This window comes from Pavona decussata, unplaced genomic scaffold (genome assembly GCF_977016875.1).
Source record: "Pavona decussata unplaced genomic scaffold, jaPavDecu1.1 SCAFFOLD_114, whole genome shotgun sequence".
NCBI classification, from domain to species: Eukaryota; Metazoa; Cnidaria; class Anthozoa; order Scleractinia; family Agariciidae; genus Pavona; species Pavona decussata.
In genome coordinates, this window is record NW_028145528.1 from 2,768,220 (window position 1) to 2,790,000 (window position 21,781).

The 21,781-nt window shown below is 41.1% G+C and overlaps 3 protein-coding genes across 3 annotated transcripts in view; 1 reads left to right on the forward strand and 2 right to left on the reverse strand.

The window, feature by feature from the left end:
• Positions 1 to 66: 66 nt before the first annotated feature.
• Positions 67 to 7,397, forward strand: LOC146470200 (uncharacterized). Its single transcript, XM_085122245.1, has 8 exons — positions 67 to 1,200; positions 1,699 to 1,918; positions 2,326 to 2,787; positions 3,363 to 3,599; positions 4,057 to 4,197; positions 5,045 to 5,279; positions 6,039 to 6,288; positions 7,032 to 7,397. The coding sequence occupies exons 1-8, from the start codon at positions 166 to 168 to the stop codon at positions 7,254 to 7,256; spliced, it is 2,805 nt and encodes a 934-aa protein (XP_084978371.1). The 5' UTR covers positions 67 to 165; the 3' UTR covers positions 7,257 to 7,397.
• Positions 7,398 to 8,547: 1,150 nt separating this feature from the next.
• LOC146470201 (N-acetylated-alpha-linked acidic dipeptidase 2-like) lies at positions 8,548 to 16,286 on the reverse strand. Its single transcript, XM_085122267.1, has 5 exons — positions 15,778 to 16,286; positions 13,882 to 14,095; positions 12,413 to 12,610; positions 10,716 to 11,007; positions 8,548 to 10,121 (listed from the first exon to the last, which is right to left on the reverse strand). Exons 1-5 carry the CDS (start codon positions 16,017 to 16,019, stop codon positions 8,848 to 8,850), a joined length of 2,220 nt encoding a protein of 739 aa, XP_084978393.1. The 5' UTR covers positions 16,020 to 16,286; the 3' UTR covers positions 8,548 to 8,847.
• A 2,248-nt stretch (positions 16,287 to 18,534) lies between these two features.
• Positions 18,535 to 21,781, reverse strand: part of LOC146470202 (uncharacterized) — a 5,193-nt gene continuing 1,946 nt past the window's right edge. The window contains exons 4-5 of the mRNA XM_085122335.1: positions 20,299 to 20,394; positions 18,535 to 18,708 (exon numbers count right to left, since the gene is read on the reverse strand). Of these exons, the coding sequence (XP_084978461.1) occupies positions 18,604 to 18,708; positions 20,299 to 20,394 (201 nt within the window). The 3' untranslated portion in view covers positions 18,535 to 18,603. The remainder of the gene's footprint in view (positions 18,709 to 20,298; positions 20,395 to 21,781) is intronic.

Here is a 21,781-nt window from a genome sequence, read left to right on the forward strand (position 1 = left end):
CGGTGAAATGGACTTTTGTCACGCATTCATGTCAGCGGTTACCCGTTTGCGCCCTGGCGATTGCATGGCAACAAAACAAGTTCGGCACGCGCTAAACTTCGATCCAGTTATTAACTGCTACCTGTATTTCAATGTAATTACCTTGATCAAACGTTCGATTACAATATGGTGAGTCCTTCTTATGGAGAGCAAGTCGCTCCACTTCGTGGAAGGCCAACAATCTTTGGAAATGTTTACGAAAAGAACGTCGTTTTCCTACTCGACACTTCGGGCTCCATGTATCATAGCCTGGATGTTGTCAAAGAACATTTACTCGAGATACTGTTCGCGCGCGCGATTTCCGGCAGAGATACCATGTTCAACATCATCGAATTCAACGAAGAAGTGAACAAATGGGCTGACAGATTGGTCGCCTGCACTCCTCGTACGGTCAGTATTGCGAGTGACTGGATACACAAACTGAGATGCGGAACATCAACAAATACCATGGAAGCTTTGATTGAAGCGTACGAAGATGACGGAATGGATGCTATTTATTTGGTTACCGATGGCTTACCCGATCAAACTCCAGCGGTTATTGTGGAAAACGTCCGTCGCCTTCATAAAGGGAGACCCATACACGCCGTATATCTCACGGGAACGCACTCTGATCCCGCGGCTAAGGAATTCCTCGAACAACTGGCTAAAATCACTAAGGGTTCTTTTCACACTATTAGTCTTACGCTTTATGGCAGGATTCAGAAAGTGACACCAGTATTCAACCAAAAAACGGAATTTATGCGTCATTACGACGGCGAATTCTTATCACCGAACCTCACGACGGTGTTTAGTACCAATAACGCTACTACCCTAGAACGTCCAACATCTGCACCCCCCGCCTCAGGATTTGTCCCGAGGGTTTATGAAAGAGTCCCGAGTATATACGATCCCGAGACTCCTGTCACCCTCCTTAAGGCGCCCCATGGATCTGTGCCCATTCCTTATGTTTCATGGAGTAAGTATAATGATGAAAGGGGTACGTCAAAAGTCTTGCAGTATGCAGACGCTGTGTTGGCATCGCGTGGGTTGTCAGCCAAAGATGGTGAAAAGTCCAGTGTCAAGAGTAATGTGCCGGTAGCAGCCAGCGTGATGAAAGGAATGAAGGTGTTGGCGCGTAAAGATTCTGATGGTCTATTTTACATGGCAGTTGTCAAGAAACAGGTATATCAGCGTAAATCAACTGTTTAAGTTGATAACTAACTTAATATAATGGTACAACTACATGTAGGGAATGGAGAAAAATTCAGACAACTACAGTGTAGATGTATATTCCCAGCTGTGAGCAGTGAAAATCAAATTGTCTTGTGGCATCATAAAAATAATATCACCTAAAAGTTCCCTAATCTAAACTCCTTTGGACCCTGTTTCTGACTGTGCAATAATTATTATCAGTGGCACAACTAAGGGTGGGGTCAGGAGATTGGGCTAGGAGGACTGAAAATCTTTAACTTTCTGAAATATTTACAGCCCCTACTGCCAATTTTGTATTTTGGTTCAGATGCTCCATGTAAGGTGTGGATCCAAATTGTATGCTATTATTAATGCAACTATTCCCAGTGACAATAAAGAATGCCTTGCAATGAAGAAAGTACTACATGTACTCCTCTCTGTTGCTAGTCAACCTTGAAATCCTTCTTTTTACCTTCTTTGTTTTTTTAGGGAGAAAACAGTACATTTGTAGTTGAGTTTGACCAGTGCCCTGCCCTTCGCAAGCCACACCTACAGGAGGTAGCACTGTTTGACATGATCGCTTACAAAGATGCCATAAGACATCATGTGTGCATTGGAGACAAAGTACTTGCTCCATGGCAGAACGATGGGCGTTATGGACCTGGAACTGTCCTTGATGGAGTTGACCGCCGGGATATCCAGCCCAAAGGTATTCTATCTTGCTGTTGTTGGAGGTGAAGTCCACACCATGGCAACATTTGACTATGCATTGTAGCAAATGCCTTGAATTCCAGATTAAGAAGATTTGCTAACCAGTCAGATTCTGACCAGCTGGGGCCTTGTTTGGTTAACAAAAAATCGTTTAATCAGACAGGAAAATTACATGGTCTAATGAAGGGGGGGGGGAGGGTATCTGGCAACAATCACAAACCATAATTTTGGATTTCATGAGTCATGAAACGTAAACAAACTCAGCAAACAAAACGCTAAAAGGAAGCCAACTGAGTGCACTGAAGTGTCACTCCCCCCCCACCCCTATAACAGCAGCTGTTATTTTACATGAGTTTTTTTTATTAAGGAGCTTAGCTGTATTTTTACTCTTCAAATCATTAACAGGTTATGAAAAAGGTGGTGATCTTCTTGTAGCATTTTACAATGGACAGACAGAGCAGCTGCCGCCAGGAGTGGCAGTAAGAATCCCACTAGCTGTATTTGATCGTATTGTAACTGAGCTTCATCTACCAGAGTCCCAGAGAAGAAAAATCCGTCTGGCTGCTGACACATCGACTCCACCTTACCAAGGAAGACCTCCTCCACTTCACACGACTTGGCAGCGACCATTCAGCCCACCAAGGCAGCCGAAACAGACCACACCCAAGCATGATTCCAAAGAAGCTCTCAGCGACAAGATAAGATCACAGCTTGAACGAAACAGACATTTGCTTGAGAGAGTGCAGTTCAATGAGGAAGAAGGGGCTGACGAAAATTTGTCAGATACCAATGCTGAAGAATTAGATGAAACGATTGATGAAAATGAACCTGAAACATTTGACGTTTGTGTTGGAACTGAGGACTTGGGTAAGTGTTGACATCATATTGTCAATTAGTTGTTCTAACTTTCAAACTTTTTTAGGGGTTAAAACTTTTCAAACCAGTTTGATTTTATTTCCCTTTGTCTTGGGTTATGGTAATGAATACTGTACAAAGTGAAATAAAATTAAACTGGTTTGAAAAATTTTAAACCAAAGAAAAAATTTAAAACACAGCATATGTACATGTAGAGTAAAGTCAAAAATTAAAATTTGAAATAATTATGTATGCTAGGACAGCTAAATGTCATCAACCTGCATGCAGGTAGATATATGTAATATTGGGGAACCTACTGTACATGATTGTATAATTTTATTAATGCTGCCACGTGAGTGAATAATGATTGCAGCAGAACTCAGGGCTTGAGAATACTTATATTTGTACCTAGGATACATGTAGATTGAGATGTTCCAATCCAGTCTACCCTGTATACCTGGAATGTAGCACTTTTCTTCTAGTTATTATTAGATGTCGGAATCCGATGCCATTAGCTGGCAACTGTACAACTGTTTACTAAAACTTAAAAGGTATCTCCCCTTAATGACTTTATAATTAAATGACAGATTTTAAAAAATACATGGATCCAGTGATACCAGTTGGGACACCACTTTCAAAAGCTGGTGGAAAACCAGAGGTCAAGAAACGTTGGCGATGGTGGAGCTCTGGTGTCCCTCCACGACCACCAAGATTCCGAGAAACAGCACTGGCTAAGCCTGCAGAAGCGAGGAATGATAAATATCAGCGACCAATACATCAGGAGTATCAGAGTGTAGCAGGGGTTCCTTTTCCACCAGGCACAGGTAATGTAGACATTGAAGTTTATAGCTGATACCCAAGTATCTGTTGCAATTACCTGCAATTTAGGTAATTTTTGCTGATCAAAATCACCAGGACCAGGTATGCACATCCACAGCAGAGCTAGCTAACATGGGACATTTAAGGGAGGCTTTCTTCATTTGCCCTAATACACATATTTCACTACCAAGCAGACATCAGTTCGGGCAAAGTGGTGGATTTGCTTGCCAAGAAATATTCATAGAATATTCTTACTTTGTCTACATTTGTCTCCAAAATACACAAAATGCAGTCTCAGTTTTTCAAAATTTGTTGGGGAGCATGCCACCAGACCCCTGTAGAATATGCACTTGGTGCCCTCAGCTTAATTTGTACCTTTGGCACTTACAGTTAATATACGAAGCTCCTAACTGTGTATAAAATTCAGTTATTAATTTGGGGTACTGTTGACATTACTTCCAGATAAAAAATTCCAAGATGGAGAGTGGCACCCACATCACCAGTGGAACAACTCTAGTCACACAGCAGCAAGGTCTGGACCGCCACAACTCAGACATCATGAATACCAGTCATCTAAAGGAGTACCGTTCCCACCAGCAACAGGTACTGCATGCAGTGCAAGCTAGTAGACCCCTCCTTAAGCATTTATAGCCAGTACTACAAGGTCCACAGTAGTATTTGCAGAAGGAGGGGGGGGGGGGCACTCCCCAAAACAAGTTATCTGAAAGTGTTAAATTATATACTTAATCCTAAAAGGAATGGTATGTGAGTTGTTTTGTCCGAATACTGTTTACAATTTTCCGTTTTAGGGATATTAACCTTCTGGTCTTAAAAATAGTATTTCCAGTTGCATAATTTTTGGTATCATTCCCCTATAGAAAATGTGTAGGCAATGTAAAGTAGGCAAGCTTTTTAAAGGCCTGGAATTAGGTCACATATTTTGGCCCAAGATTTGAGAGGGGTTTTCAAAATCTGTCCAGAACATTTCACCCTATCAACAACGTTGATGAACACTCCTTCTCTGGGAGTTGACCATTTTGGAGTTCAATTTCAGCTAAAAGAAAGATCCCTGGACGGTGCCTACTAATACCGAAGTATTGTTGTGTGGTTTATGACTTTGCGGGAAAAGCAGATCTTAGCAAGGCCTATTGGAATCCGAAAAGAAAATACCAAAAGCATTTGCTAAGTTCTGCCTTCTCCGTAAAGCTTTAAACCGCGCAGAAATATTCCTGTATTAGTATGCACCACCCATAGGAAACCCGAGTATCTCGCGATGCGCAGAACGTATGCGCAGTAACAATAGTAGGCACCGTCCTTAAAAAGAGAGGTGTCCCCTCTGACCTCTCACCTGACACTGTGATTCTTGTGTTGGTATCGTTTTCCCAAACCACTACTCCTTTAGTTTACACTAACCATCCTCTAACGTTTGAATTCATTTCCAATTTTCAAGACAACAAATTCAACACTGGTTCAGATGGTAACTGGCAACCTGAGCACGCCGGTACTAAAGTCCAGCGGTCTTCCAATTGGGAGGATGGCCTGGGTCATGGCGACATTGAGAAAAACAGGAAAGAGAAGAAACGACTGGAAACAAAAAGAGATGCAAACGAGAGATATCACGCGAAAATAGCCAGAGATTCTGCGGAAAAACGGCAGAAAGAACAGGCGAGACAAGACTACCATAGGTAAGTTATATTCCGAGAGCAATGTGCTTGCTTCGTATTGAGGGAGCGAGACTTACTTTAAGTGGACTTGGCGCGCTTTTCATTCAACCGTAAGGTTCGGTTCATCCAGTTGAAATACAAATGAAACGAGCAAATCAGACCTAAATTTTCAGGAATAACCGAACGAACTTCAGGGGTGCACGAGTTTTTCATTTCTGTCACGGATATTACAGCTCATTTGCACGAAATGTCCCTTACATCACGTGAGCTATTTTATCTACCAATGAGATTGCAAGTTTGCAACTGAAAACGAGGTTGTTTGCCCAATGGCAAAGCCTTACCTTCTGACTCGGCAAGTTTCTGGCATTTCCAACCGAAGCTACATGTTACAAATGGAAAGCACCCCAACCAGGTGGTTTCCCATCCCACCCCTACCCCTTTGTCACTGATTACCCTCAGGTCTAACAAGAAGGAAGCCTGAGATCTCTCGATGAATTTTTTTCAGATTTTTTGTTCTCACCAACATTTTTGTTGCCAAAGCCCGTAGGACAATTTCTCATCACACCAGTCTGTAATTATTATTATTATTATTTTTTTTTTTTTTTGCCGCCAAGGTCTTTCTTGTAATAAACGTACCAGTGCAGTTCTAGGAGAACCCCCCCCCCCCCCCAAAGTGAATGAGAAAACTAACGATGAAGTGTTCAAGGTGCACTGATTGTAAGATTGTTGAGTGCAATGCCCAACGACCGCAATGAAAAAATCATGTTTCGCTGTTTGTAGAAAAATGGTTGATGATCGAAATCGGCAACTTGTCGAACAGTCGGCCGAGAAAACACGCCAAGAAAGCGACAGAATGGAGGGTAAAAGACAAGCAACTGAAAAGGTTTGCCAAAAGGAACGAGAGAGACAAGAAAAGGCCGAGACATGGAAACACTCGAGGATAGAAACCATGAAAGAACGGAGAACACAACACGAAGAAATGGAGAACAGTTATGAGCGAGCCGCACAGGAATACGAGTCGCAAAGACTGGTAAGTAACGAAAGAAATCCTTCAACTTTGTATACGCAAAAACAAAACTTATGAGCGCTAATGCAAAAGCTGTGTGTGGCTAGCGTTGCTTTAGGGACGATTTCGTTCTATCCGGCTTTCTTTCCTTTTTTTTTTCTTTTTGTTCAAGCGTGAGATAATTGACTGATTAGGTTATTCCAGGTTGTGTTCAAAATGCAGCCAACCGCTTTTAGAGTTTCACTGAGAGATTGGCGAAATGACGTTACTGTGAATATTCCAAAAGTTAATGTCAAGTGGAGCAGGGGTGTACTACTGTGACGTAAGCACTCTCCTCCCACTAATGTGGCCTGGGTTCCATTGACGCTACCGGTATCATATTTGTGTTAAGTTCATTATTGGTTCTCGTTTTTGCTCCGAGAGGCTTTTCTCCCTTACTCCGATTTTTCCTTCTCCTCAAAACCAATCCTCATTCCAATTCGACCTGGAACGTACGGACTCGTATTGAAGGAGTTCCTGGGAGCTGCAAGATGCTCCGTGGATAAAAGATTACATTTACAACTCAAACCCTTATAATTTTATGCGCTTTACACTCGATCCACATAAACGTTTTTCACATTTTAAACACAGCCATTTGTTACTTTTACTTTCAAACGTTTTCGGACTTGGTATTTTACTAATATTCAATTTTTGTTAACGAAATACAGTTCGATACGCCAATGTCGGGAAGATAAATGAAAACAATCTTCATTTTCTTTTGTTTTCAGAATGCGTACAAGGATCGTGAACAGCGAAGAGTGGATTCTCACCATGATAGATTAGTGAGCGAAAGGAGAATGGAGCATGAAAGAGACGAACAGATGAAACAACGTGAAATGGATCGACAGACGAGAATAGACAAGATAAAAAGCACTGCAGAACGAAGGAAAGAACTGAGAATTCACGTGAAACAACAAAATGAACAGAAATATAGAGCAAGTATTCTTCCATGAAACAGAAGGCGCGCGATATGGGGCGCTCTCTGATGCCCTATCCTCCACCTAAGCCGCACCACTGTTTCCTCAGAAACGTATCCCTTTACCTAATTTGCGATAGGGTGCGGATGTAATATTAAATTTTGAAGGTCAATTTCGAGCGGGGTTATACACATATTCCGGGTTTGTCCACCCCCCCCCCCCCACCCCACCACCACCACCACAATCAACATGGCGTCAGAAACTGTGAAACGGTTTGTTCAGTTTTATTCTTGGTGAATAAGGTGCTAAACCCCAAAGTACGCAATATATAGAAATGAAAGAGGGATCCTTGTCGTATTTGTAAAGACACTGGATCTACGGATACTGGTACTTATTTTAAACTCGCGCGTAGCGTGCAGTACTTTTGTAAATTAGTGAAAAATAAACTTTATTCTGTTCAATAGATAACCACGCGACAGATGAACGTGTGAATATATACCAAAATAAAAAATGCGAAAAAAACTACACAGAGTAAACTCTAAGTTCAAGAACTTGACGAAAAAACAGAGTGACGCAAGATTTTGTATGGAAAAATATTATCTGTAGTAACAAGGTTTTTCAAAACATATGCAACCGGCCAACCCCCGTAAAAGGAAGATTGGAGTCATTAGTCACTTGTCAAGAGGAAACGTTTCAATCAGAAACCTTCATATCTTTGAAGCGAGCATTTGCCGATGAAGGAAGGTTTAAGGTTCTAATCGACAGGTCATCGGCTTTACGACATCATTTCACGCAGCTAAACTGAAGTTAAAATCTTTCAAACATGATGTGCACAGGGTTCAAACATGTCAACCTTAAAAAACCGTGCTCCCTTTCTTCCCTATTTCTCTACTGTTACTCAGCACTTTGAGGTCGCGTTCGATTGAACGTAGTCAGGAGGGTAATGGGCTCCCGCCGTAGTACAGAATTATGATGAACGAAATAGCCTCTACATTTCTCTTTTTAGGTACATTTAGGAGGGTGTATCCGTACAGTTTTAATGACACCTGATTTTTTATTTAGGTATTTTCTGTGCCAGTAACTCTTAAACCTCGTATGGGGGATTTTTAGTAGCGTTTACGCATCCCCGAATAAGACTAATCGCATGCAGGAATCTCCCGGTCATTACAGTTGGATGGAAAAAGAGGGACACGTCTGAGGATTTCCATCTTTTCCGAAACCTTTTCACTTGAATTAGCTGTAACAATGAAATTATTGTTAGAGAAAAATTTGTTTCTTGATCCTGTCATTATATCAAACAAAAAGGTTTCGTTTTCAGGATCGAAAATTTATGCTCAAGCACAAGCTTTCGATTCCCTCACGGAATCTTTGTCAAGTGGACAAAGATTCCGTGAGGGAATCGAAAGCTTGTGCTTGAACATAAATTTCCGATCCTGAAAACGAAACCTTTTTGTTAGAATAAAAATTTTTAACCGAGAATTCCGGGTTTTGACGAAAGATGATGATCCCTCGATAGTCAATGACAACTGAGCTAATCAGATTCGAGTATTCGCGATAGACCACAGTCTACATGGCAATGAGCTAAAACTAAGAGCGAGAAAAGAGCGCGCGTAGCTGACTAGCTTCATTAGATCGGTTTTAACACGCTTGTGGCCGAATTAATCGAGTGCGTCAACAAAGAAATTTCCTTTTTAACTACTTCCCAGTTTCCCGATTTTCTCGCCATATTCACGGCATGGTTTACCCGCGGGAAGTAGATACCATCGTACAGGTTTGAGAGGTTTGGTCCATAAATAACATGCCTCAACTGTTTAAGATCGTTCGCTTCCACTGTTTGAATAAACGCTTTCTCTAGCTGCATCATTTGATCGTTTACGACGCGGAAATCCTCTGGACCCATTTTCATCTTGTTTTGTTCAAACTCGCGCGACATTGCCACAAAATTCTTCACAGCGCGCGAGAATGCAGTCATATCGATATCATGTGCTTTAAAATGAGCGTTTGTCTCCAGTATTTGTGCTTTGGACTGTAATAACTGTCCATAGGTTGTCGTATTGAAAGGCAACAAAGCCGAGTCCGATATTTTGAGCAGAAAAATTCCCGCGTATTTCGCCACAGCCAGATGGGTTTTGAACTCGGGATCGATAAAAGTTTTAATCCAATAATACGTGTCGTGTACAGAATGATAAACGGGGTAAGATCGCCTTATTCCGTACACCCCTCCGAAGATATACGACCAATCAGCCGAGGAAACTCCGATGAAGTGATAGAAGGCAACATAATCGCTGCCGAAAGCTAGATTGTCACAGACTGGTGAGCCGTTGACATTCTTCGTAACATCCCTCTCCAGCATCACATCATACATGCTTCTACAAGCGTGCGAAACTGTGGGATCACAAACTTCTTTGGTTAAGGAAACAGCAACGTCTTGAAGCAAAGGATTCGCGTCAACGTTAATGCTAAAGTTACCGTTTACAGCCACGTCCATGTTAAGATACGCAACTGCTCGATCTTGGAGAATCTGAGCATTCTCTTCTACCCATTCGGCTGACCCAACAACAAAAATCTCTTCTGCATCCCAACTGCAAAGCATTATGGTCCGGCGCGGCCTCCATCCCGCTTTCAGCAGTTCACCCAAACCACGTGACACCTCCATGAGCACAGACGTGCCGCTGACCGCATCAGCTCCGCCGAACACCCAAGCGTCTCGGTGGTTTCCCATGAGCACATAGCGGTCGGGTTCCTCCTTACCCCTGATCTGACCAATCACGTTGTAAATGGTTCTTCTCTCCAGTTTATTATTTACCTCCATTCTCAGCGTAAGAGACTCGTCTTCAAACCCAGGCCCCAGGTGATATGTGAGTTCCAGGCCGCCTTGCCATTCCTTGGGTGCTGCAGGCCCTTCAGAGAGAAAATTGGCATCAAATGTACTTAACCAGGAGCCCATGACTAGGAGCCTGTATCTGGATTAGCTGCTTGAGTCAACCCGCTTTCCCGACTAGTATAAGAATTTTCATTGTTATGCTGCACCTTTATGGCATGGCACACGCGGAGATACTAAGATATGGGCAAAAATAATTTCCGCGCATGCGAAGAAGTGCAACAGGATGGAGGTTTCCGTCGCTGAGGGGAGGTGGGTGAGGCAAAAGGGAAACTCTGAACAGACCTCTCGGGACATAAACGCATATTAGAACGATTACAAGCATAGAGGGCGTATAAATACTATGCTTAATACCTATGGGAATTACGAAGGTCTCAAGAGGAAATGTGAGCTAATTTATGCAGCGCGCGAGACCATTTCGAAGCAATCATACCAATGAAAATATTGGCAGACCTTTTCAGTTTAGCCATTGAACAGCAACAAAACAGTGAAGGTTGTTTGTGTTCATAGTGGTGTACAAAGTAACTTTGGGTCGGTAGTTTTCTGTTGTTAGACCAATGTTACAAACTATTGTTACTGGACGGTCTTGGTAGTTGGTAGTAAGCTATACTTACCTTTCATTCGTCGCAAAATCTCCTTCGCATCCCCAAAAGACATGGCCATAGAAGGAATTGTGGGTAATCCACTCTGGTTGAGTGGCTGTCGGTATATTCCGTCAACAGCGGGGAAGCCTGGGGTGAGTGGATCTCCAGGCCCCTTCTCGCCCATAGCTGATCCACGCTGCATGCCGGAGTCTGGGAGCCACCAAGAATTTGGGAATGTGTTTTGGGGTCCTTCAGGAGCAAACTGCGCAGGGTCCGTATATATAATGGCCCCGGATGCGCCGTGTGAGGCAGCATTGTAGACCTTGCAAACGAAAAGAAGCGCATTGTGTGATGTTTTCTCAAACATGTTATCTCAGTAGAGAGAAAAACTGGCCAGAAAAGGCGCGCGAAAAAAGAAAACAAAAGAAATCATTTGTTATTCACAATGCTTGAAATAAACATGGCATTGTGGAGTGTGCGTGTGTGTACGGAGGGGGGGGGGGTGTGCGTGTGTGTACGGAGGGGGGGGGGTGAATGAGGGATGGGAGAGGATGCCACGAGGAGACTCGTTGTGTCCCAAAGCTTTTGACCAGGATTAGAAGAGGAGGGAGGGTGGTTATTTTAATAAAGATGTTTCTACGATTTCAGTAAGTCACCAGCAACTGAATGCTAGCTTAGTCAACGAGAAGTAACCACTGTGTTTCAACAACTACAAGACAGCTTATGTCAAAGTGACAGAGCACATCATTAGTCGTCAACAAACTCTCACACTCTTGAGTCTACAAGCGTAGCAGGTAACGGCGAACCATTAGGGCAACATAAGTAAAACCCTGCACCCTGTCCGTACTGTCCAGTACAAATATGTTTTTGGCGATTCAAAGTGACAATGCCCCTTTAATTATTCCTGTAAAACCTTGAATACCCTATTTTTCTTTCCCGCATGGTTGTAAACCACACACAAATACCTTTCATCAAATTATTCTAAAATTGTAAATACGAACTCCTCCACATGAGGAAAATACTCACCAACACCCAACAGGGAGATATCTAGTGAATTCTACAAGCCAATTTTTTTTTAACAATTTTTTGCGTGACAAAATGGCAGAACTTGAAAAATAATGCTGGCAACTCATTTTCGTGCTGACCATCCGTAACCAAAGCCACTCAGTGATAAATAGTTTCAGTGTACTATCGTTGTAACGCTTCAATAACTTATGTAAACTATGATTTTAGGTTTCCGTCGGTGTGACTGCGACTATGAGCTTTTCAAAGTGCCGCAAGGATAGCGGACAAAGCTCCTTAAAGAATGGTTCCTCCTTTTGCTACAGCGCATGCGTTCCGCGCATCTCGGAATGGACCAAGAAACTCTGGTTTCTTAAGGACGATCCATGCTATTTCAAAGGTGTTTTTGAGCGGCTTGTGACTATGTGGAAAAAGAGGATCTTAGCAAGGACTATTGAAATCGAATTAGAAAACAGGGGTAACCACGCATTTTCATACACAATTAAGCCTTACTTTGGAAAAAATGCCATGTATTTTAAAGTTTTGTTTAGAATTGTTGTTACTTACAAGTTATCTCTGAGAAATGCGTGGTTACTCTCAATGTTGCAAACATCTGCTTTTTCCCTTTTGTCGTAAATAACGCACAAAAGACATCTATGTTAGGTGGGACTGTCATTAAAAACCAGTCTTCAGCAAACGCTGTATCACAAATTTATATCACATACCTTATTCCCCCTAAATACTCTTCCTTGACGAATGATAACAATTTTACCCTTGACTGACACACCCATGCCTTTCAGCTTTTTAAAATCCTTTTCAGTTCCAAAGTTGGCGTACACGACCTCTCCCTTTACCACCCCACTGGGGGAGTAGCCGAGGAAGACTGGCATTCCTTTGGCTTTTCGTTCATCTTCGCGTAAAACCTGTTGATTTGAAAAAAGAATGTTATTGATGGCCTAGGATGATCAGGTCCTCCACCACTGCCGAGTATAAAAATCGTACTTTTAGCGCCGGGAAAAGTCGCATCACAGGTAAGCTGTACACCGCCGTCCACAGTTCTTTATGCACCATTTTAATTATAACAGGGACGTGTTGCCCAGAAGGACAAGGAGCAGTGACAAACTTAGACTCCCGTCTGTAAAAATTAGAATGTACGAAAAAAGCCTTTTTTATCTGGCTGTGTAATTTTTAATCAGAATTTTAATCAGATTTAGATTTTTAGTTTTTACTTTATATGACATTTTATAGCTATTTTTATTGTACTTAATTATCATTATTATTTCCACTCAATTCAGTTTATTATATAGGGCCTCTATGGATAGCAGTTTTTATCTTGTACAAAAACTGAAGGAATTACCCTATTAAAATAAAGGTTTCTTATCTTATCTTATTTTCCTCCACTTTGGTTTCAAGCATAGCACTGGCTAAATTCATTCATCCTTCGTTATCGACGCATAAAGACGAATATTTCTCCTACTACTACAGCATCATTTAAAACTCATTTTAGCACAGTAAAACCGATGATGAGGATATAAATTTACACTTGTCGCTCTTTTTACCGCAACGTTTACTGATCGAGCACAAGTTGTAGTTTAAATCGTGTGTGCAAACTAGCGGCGATTTCAGCCCGATTCATCGCCGCGATAACACAGGGTTTCGAACATGTTTAACATTTGTTGGAGGATTTGTCAGAAAAAGGAAGAGTGATACCACGCTGGCAGCTGGTTCATACACGTGTAGACGCTCTTTGGGCGGCTTCACGCATTCATTCCCTTGGGAGAGGAATTGATGCGTGACGAGCCTAAAGAACGTCCGAGAAGGAGGCTAATACACCTGCGATGTGAAACACGCACGAGAAAAATTGCAGAGAAGTGCTAGAGGAGTTGCACCAAAGATCGCATTTGTAAACGGGGCTTATTAAAGGGACTATGTCACCCCAGGCGCATGCGAGCGTTGATGAGAAGCACTTTAAAATCGTTGGCACGACTTTTTCAAATACCGTAACTGGTTTGAACCCAGGAGTCATGCCATAAGTACGTAAATTATGATCATCCGGGTGAGTGTAGTCCTGAGAACGACTCAATCTGGAAAGCTGGTTTACTAACTAAGAACAAAGGCCACTCAACAGTTGCCTACAACTACAATTAAGCGAGTAACTAACGTGGAAAGTTGATACAAGTTTATTTCTACTTGCCTTTTCATCGGGGTGTGACTCAAACACAACCTTGCCATCTCGGTGAATTTCTACTCTGCTCCGCTTTGAATCTTGATGCGGAAAATTCATTAAGACATCGTACTTTGCCATTTCTACATGATCAAATCCATAACTTCGCCATTTCGCCTCAATGTGACGCGCCAAATCGTTATTCCGTTTGGAACTGGCAAAATGAGGCTCTTGAGAAAAATACCTGTGTTATACAAAATCCATTATTATCCTTTCTCAACTTCCGCGGAATTTAACCTCCCTCCCCCTCCCCCCTTGAAAATAAGTCCTTCCTCCCCACCATTCCAATTCATATGCAAATGTTTAGGCTGTTTGTTAGTGTCAAGCACAACCAATTGAAGACGTACTGAAATAAGACTGTCCGAAAAAATGCCCTGAAACTAAATATATTCCGAATATTCACGGCAGATCTGGCAATAATTTTTATTCCATCAGTAATTTTAAAGGATTTCTGACACCGAGCGAAAGATTATCTCTCTACCACATCTGTAAAAAATATCGACTTGTGTTCAAACGACCTTACTCATATCCCTATCAAATTGTTTCCATCTAGAGTAAGTAATCTATTAAACGTCAATAACACCGAGAACGCTGAGAAAAACCTCTCGGAGCAAAGACGAGAACCAACAACAAACTCAAACCCGGGCCACACTGATGGGAGGCGAGTGCTCTCACCACCGTGCAACTCCCGCTGCCCCTTTCTCTCATGAAAATAATAATTAATAATTTAATAATTTATTACTTATTCGGCGCAAATATCTATATGAATATATTCAAATGCGCCTTACAAGTTACAGTAAAATAATAATAAAATAATAAAACTAAAATAAAAACGGGTCATTAGCTGAGTTAAAGAAAGAAAAAAGAAAAGAGAACAACAAACTGAAAAAGAATCATTTGACAAATACATGAAATAAAATAATACATTAAAATAACATTTAGCGTGCGACGGGCGAAAGCGAAAGTCGGTTGCGCGAACGAGCAGCAAAGCCGCGAAGAGATAGTGCCGCTTACACTGCCCATGGCGGCTCCGCCTCCGAAATTTCCTATTCGCCGGCGGACAAGGACTTTCAGATAAGAGTAAAGGAACGAGATTGGTATGAGTACAACTTTTAAATTTCTAATCAGTAACATCCCCGAAACTCTCGCTCCTTCCCGTTGTTTACTAACAGATAAGGAGAGCCAAGGAACTAGACTGGTGTGCAAATGATTATCTAAACCACGCAAACTACACTTGAAATAGTCGTACTCGTAGTCAAATCTGAAAGTCCCTAAAACGGCCAGCTTGGCAGTGACACGCCACTTCGCAAAATTCCGCCGGCATACGAAGGGCTGATTTATTACCTGTCAGAATCATTGTAAAATGTATACAAAGCATATCAAACTTTGGAAATACCCGAGAAAAGGGAGCAGGCAATGAAACAGAGGACTTTGAAAAACAAATTGTTTGGCCGGGCGATGGTCTTAGGTTCGACTCCTGATAGGAGCACTCGGATTTTTTTCCGAGTATGCCTGTGTCACTAACTGAATACGCATCATTCTCGAATTAAAGGTTGTTAACAGCTATGAGGTAAAGATTTTTGTATCTTTCTCGGAAATCTTCGAACACCTTCAGAATTCTTCAATAATCCTTGGTACTTTTCTGAGAATGAAAAAACCTCTGCCTGTACGCTTGCTACATATATTTGCGGGTTTGAGATTTTTCAGTCTTAATTAATATGCAACTTTCAGCCGGATCATCAAATAATCTCGTTTTTCACTGCAGTTTAAAAGACATTATCACCAGGGAGCTGTCAAACTCTTTATAAACCACCATGAAGAAAATCCATCTTTAAGAAATTGACTTAACGATTCTGAGATACTCACCGCACATTTTCCTCGAGATTTTTGGCCTTCAATGAGTTCAACAGTTGTGATTTAAAATCAGAGGTAGAACGGCGGTTTAACACCTCGAAGCGGCCTAACGCCGGATAACTTGAGTTTGTGAAGTACCCACATAAAAAAGAAGCACAAACTACGACCACAATGGAGGAAACGCTCAAGAAGAACTTGAAAAAAGGTTTGACACAGCTTCTTTCCGAGATGGTTGGGCTTCTGTTTAAATCCATTTTGCCACGATTTGACCTGACCTGTTGCTTATATCTAGAGGCTACAAACACCTGTCATAGGCAAACAATTACAAGACAATGCATGGTCGAATTTCTTAGCGTTAGGTGCTTACGGAATGGAACAAATTTTAGTTGCAGTTTGGCATATCTTTGACGCCAGTGATTATTGGATTTACTGTTGTGAGATTAAAAAAAAGCCTTAAAAGAGACGTCACGGGTAATTCCACGTTTGGACTTTTTCGTCTCAAACGGTACGGGCTTCTGCGAGCCAATCAGCTATCGAGAATCCGCTTCACCGCGCGCTCAATGGCGGGGCGCCATTTGACAAAATAACAATCCCGGCCTTCAACAGTACAAGCACGAAATCGCTGGTGTTTCTGCGGCAATACTTAAGAGTTGTTGTTCCAATGAATTGATCTTAACGAACAGGGCCCAGTTGATCAAAGTCCGATTGAACTAATCCTGAATTAACGTGAACTATGATTCCAGTTTAGTGACTACAGTCAACTCCCGCCTTGCGGACACCTCGCTACAGTACGAACACCCGGATAATATGGACAGCACCTTAATTCCCGGCAAAAATAAATTACAGACGTTTGACTGAAAACAAATTCCCGCTATTACGGACTCTCGCTATTAAGGACACTAACTCGCGGTCCCGAGAGTATTCGCAATAAAGGGAGTTGACTGCAATCATTAAAGAATCTTCCAAAGATTTCTGTCCCTCAGTTTTTTACTTAGACTTGTCTTTGACGTTATCTTAAAAATACACTTTTAATGGGCGAGATGAAAAACCTCGGTTAGCTTTTAATCGTGGATCAAATCGGCTTTCGAACAACCCGCGGCCCCAGGTCGTTATATTTACTTACCCAGGCCCCATGAGGTTAAACTGTTGGTTACATTAACAAACGTCTTCAGAGAACATATCATTCTCCTTTTTCTTTTTACTCTTTAAATAGCCACGAAGTCCAAATTAATTGTCACCCGGGCAGCGCCGATCTTAGACTTGCCACAAGTCGACTTCTTTAAGGGACCAGAAGTCACGAAGTGGTTGATGAAGTCACGACAACGAGGGCTTTTAGAACAGTCTACGCCGGACTCAACGTTTGGGTGGAAGAAATGCGTATTGTTTTATCGCAAAGCGAAACAATTTAATTCATGTATCAAGGGGTGTTTTTTAGTTTTGGCTCACGAAATCTACAAAAAAATTTTCAAGGAACAATTTACGCTGTAAGACAATTCGTGTTAAAGCGACGAAAGGTTGTTAAACACCTTCATTCGTTGTATCAAAACCACACAACTTACGGTATCAGGGAAATCCAATCCAAGTGAATGGTGCGTTTCTTGGTAAGTAACACTCGGGTTACAACACAACACGAAGGTGTTAAGGCCTAAAGCAACACTGTCAAAGTGATTTCTTTGTGTTTTGGTCAAAACTGCCCAAACATTTGACAAGGCAACATCAAATTGTTCTTAGATCACCAAGAACAAAACACAAAACATTAAACGATTTCTCCTGGGTGAAACAAACTACAATCCATTTTTCACACATTTCTCCAAAATACACAGGAAAATACCTCATATTTTTTTTATTCAAGTTTCAATCCATTTTAATCCTGGCCATCCGCAGCCACAGATAATTAAAAAAACTAGTTTCTGTGTACTAGTGGGGTTATTGCTAACAAAACTGAAACGTGAATTTAACGTTTCCATCGATGCAAATGTTCTTTGGTGATTCAAAGTAACACCACAAATAGACGACATTTAAGGGACCGGAAGTGGGGTCCTGACTTTTCCGCGCGCTTTCGGATACTCATTTGACATCGTGTTGTCTTTGCTAACTTTGCCCAATATTAATTGCCTGTGGCTGGTGAGCTCCTGGAGGTCACATAACCTCAGAGGGGGCGCATCTGCGTTCTGATCCTCTCTATCTTATGCAACTCCATTACTGTTTTTTACAATCTATTTCAGTACTAAACGGCTGAGTAAACACAATATTTTGTGCCAGACAAACCCATGTTAAGGTTACACATAGGCCCGATTTCTGCCGCTCCCTCGGTGTTAGGGTGTAGTGGGCGGCTGGTAATCGAGCGTAGTTACACACAAATGCGCAGGGAGGATCCAGCCAGGAACACTGGAGGAAAGTACCACAGACATGGCATCCCAGAAGACAACTCACAGGCATCCCGTCCCCCCAAAACATGAAAAAAATCTGTGCTCTATTTCGTGCCGTGAAATTTGAGCTTCTTACAAAGAAATTTAAATATTACCAGGTAATGAAACTGAAACAAGTTTGGATGTAATTGATAAAAGCTAACAGCACAACACAAGACAACTAACTTGATTGCAAAATATCACTCAAAACGAAAGACACCAGGTTATAAAAAAATTAGATGGTGGGGTGGGGAGGCCGGGGAGATTTGCAGCCCCCTCTACCCCTCCCCTAAGTCTTCCTTGATGATGACATCCCTTGGTCTAGGCATCATCATCATCACTGTTATCTGTGCCACCACAATTGAAAATTTCAACTATCATGGTTTTAATCTGAGCCCATTGCAGTTTTTGCTAACATACAAAAGCTTTGTCAGTCTCTCTGATCAGTATGATGAAGCATCATGTGTCCCGCACAAACTATACTCTCCAATCCTCTCAGCTCTGGTCGACAATACTTCATTACGTGACTCTCGGCCTGATAACAAATAAGAATTAGTCCACTAAAAGTCGAATTTCACAAGCTTGTGATACAAATGCTCTGCTGACACTTTAAAGGACTACTGGTTAAGGATTTCTTGGAGGGAGGGGGCGTAAGGATGCACATAAAGTAAACAGGATGCTTGCTCATAGGTTTGGATGAAACCTTCCAAAGGAACAGGATCTCTTTCAGAGTGTAGCTTAACAAAGCGTAATCAGGGTACAAAGCGCCCAGCAGACGTTTTTGTCATACCATTTTTTGACATTCCGAGGGAACTGTCTTACAGAGAAAATCACTGCTATGATGAAAAATCAGTTGAATTTATTGAGTTTAGAGAACGTTCTTAATGGTGGTGGATATTACTGCGGCATTTACTTTCAATGTTATACACAAATTAAAACATAACAAAAGAAATCCAATAGCAAGGAGCTTTACCACATTTGATATAGCCAATACTTTATTGACACCCTTAATGAAGGGGCCCCTGTTTCCAGCCAAAAGAGAGAAATTTACAGGAAAAAACTAAATAAATAAAGGCTAACTTCAGTGCTATTAGAATTTTGAGATGAAACTGGACAGGAACTAATCAAAGAATTTTAAATGTGCATGTCTGAGTGGAGGACTACAATGTACCCAGGTGGCAAAGAGACAAAAAAATTGGAGGGCCTTAGTTTTCACAATGACGAGAACTAAGACCTTGTTGAAAAAATAAAGTTCCTTCCAAAAAAACCAAACAACTACTATGATGTAAATGCTTCTTTTGACCTTAGGAGGAAAATGGGAAGTATATAAGTGAAAACTAAGGCCCTGATTAAAAATGATGAAACAAGGTAGGTCTTAGTTTTTGGGGGTCTTAGGTTTAGTAACAACTCCTTTGATAATTAGAGATAAATACATGCCCTTCTATCCTTCCCAGTTTTCACATGCTCTGTCATAAATTTACAGTTATTTCAGTAATGTTACTTCTATGTACTCTGTAATTTGTGTAAACAAGTAATTTACACTCTGATATTGGTAAAAAAAAATGGTCATTACACCTCCATAATGCATGCAGTAGTTAGTGAGTTACTTGCAAATTAAAGGACATTTCATAAAGGAGATTAAGTTAACTTGCTCCTCATGTATTAAAGATTTGAGCAATGTGAGAAGCAGTCAGTGTTTCACTATTAAAAACTACTTCTCTTGTGTTCTTTAGAATTCACAATGTATGCTAATTAACTCAACAATGCACTTAGAGACTTAAATTTTAATATTCCCTAAGCTACATTAATACAACATAAAATACATCATTAAAACACCATACAGTCAACTCCCAATAACTGGAACCCTCGCTAACTCGAACCTTGCACTAGCTTGAACCAATTTTCCTTTCCTTTCAGGTCATTTTCTATATATTAATTTTACCCTCGATAACTCAAACTCCCGCTAACTAGAACCTTTTTAAATTTCCCTTGAAGGTTCGAGTTATTGGGAATCGACCGTATTTACAACATATAACTTACATCCCCGTCAGTACCAAAGCAGATCTGATTCTATTATAGGAAATGTATTTGGTACATGATCCTGCTGAATGGCCTAGTTACACACCTTGCTTCCAACCAAGAGCTCTTCTGTTTCAAAGTCAAGTTCATCTGATGTTAGAGTGCAGTTGTCACCACCAGTCTTCATCACATGTTTAAACACCTGTCAATCAGAAAAAAACCTACTTTTAATTGGTTTTCTGGGGCATGTCAAAGGAGAGATGGGGAGGTGGGGGGGGGGGGTCTCCATGGCACTGAAATCCAAATTATATACACCATATGAGTCCAGTTGTCAACAAAAATGGTCCGATGGACTACCGTGTAGCATGAAAATTTTGCGGGTTCTAATTTTTGCGGATTTTGCGGATTGAACTCGATCCGCAAAAATTAGTTCCCGCAGAAAAAAACACCCGAAAAATAAAATGCCGCAAAAATTAACTCCCTTCAGTCAAATTTAAAACTCCTCTTTAGTAGACTTATGCCACTGGAGTGATATACATTGGACTTAAACAAGAACATTAACATGATTTTCCATTGGATAAAGCAACTAGAGCTGTCAAGAGTAAAGCAATTCAGTACATTGGATTGGCACGAATGGGTCATCTGAAGGAACGCACAGACTTGAATCGTGCAGCAGACCAACCATGTTCTATTGGCGCTTCTGCGGTGGCCTGCACAGAAATGCAGAAGTTCAACTGAACAAGAGTGTTATTATTATCGACTGAGTCTGTCTCATTCCGTTACAAGAGGGCATAGTTTTGCATTTTAGCAGGCAGCTCCCAGTTAGGTCTCAAAGTACATCTCTCACTCGAAAGCCCCTCTGTATGCATAGAAAGGTTTCAGCTTTGGTAATTCAAACATTCATACTGCTTTCTTATAAAATAGTATACGGTAATAGCCTTGTGGCAAACCATATTAAAGGTTAATTTCTAGCAAATAGTAAAGAAAAGTCTATGTCAAAGATGAATTTTCAAGTGTCAAAAATGTTTTGGAAGCATCCTTACTGATTGGAATAAACTAAACTTAAATCAAAGTTCACAATGATCCAGGATTATGTTAATCATGCTTTAAACAACTGGGGGCAGATCAGGTTAAAGATAGTAGTTACAATAGTGTGTTTTTGCATAAGAACAAAGGTGGATTTTTTGCTGTTAATTTTAGCTTTTATTATTTTTGGAGTTTAGTTGTGGCTCATTAGCCTTTTCTATTGGCAGAGTTACACTATTCTTTTTTTAAGGTATTCAATTTTATTTCATTTGCATCTTCATGGCAGTGAAGACTTTAAGATGTGTGCCAGACAACTTCAGGTAGTCTAATGCCTCCCTTACCCCCAACATCCAAACCAAGTAATTTGTCAGCCAATAAAATACACACATATTATGCCTACTATGCCATAGATCTGTATTTTACAACTCAGTGTAGTGCACATGATTACATGAGTTTTGATGGAAACATGTATCACAAACTAAACACTGTGGCACTAGTTGATCACCCTTGGCTGCTTTAGCACAATTCATCATACAGATCTTGAGTGACAGCTGCATCTGTTT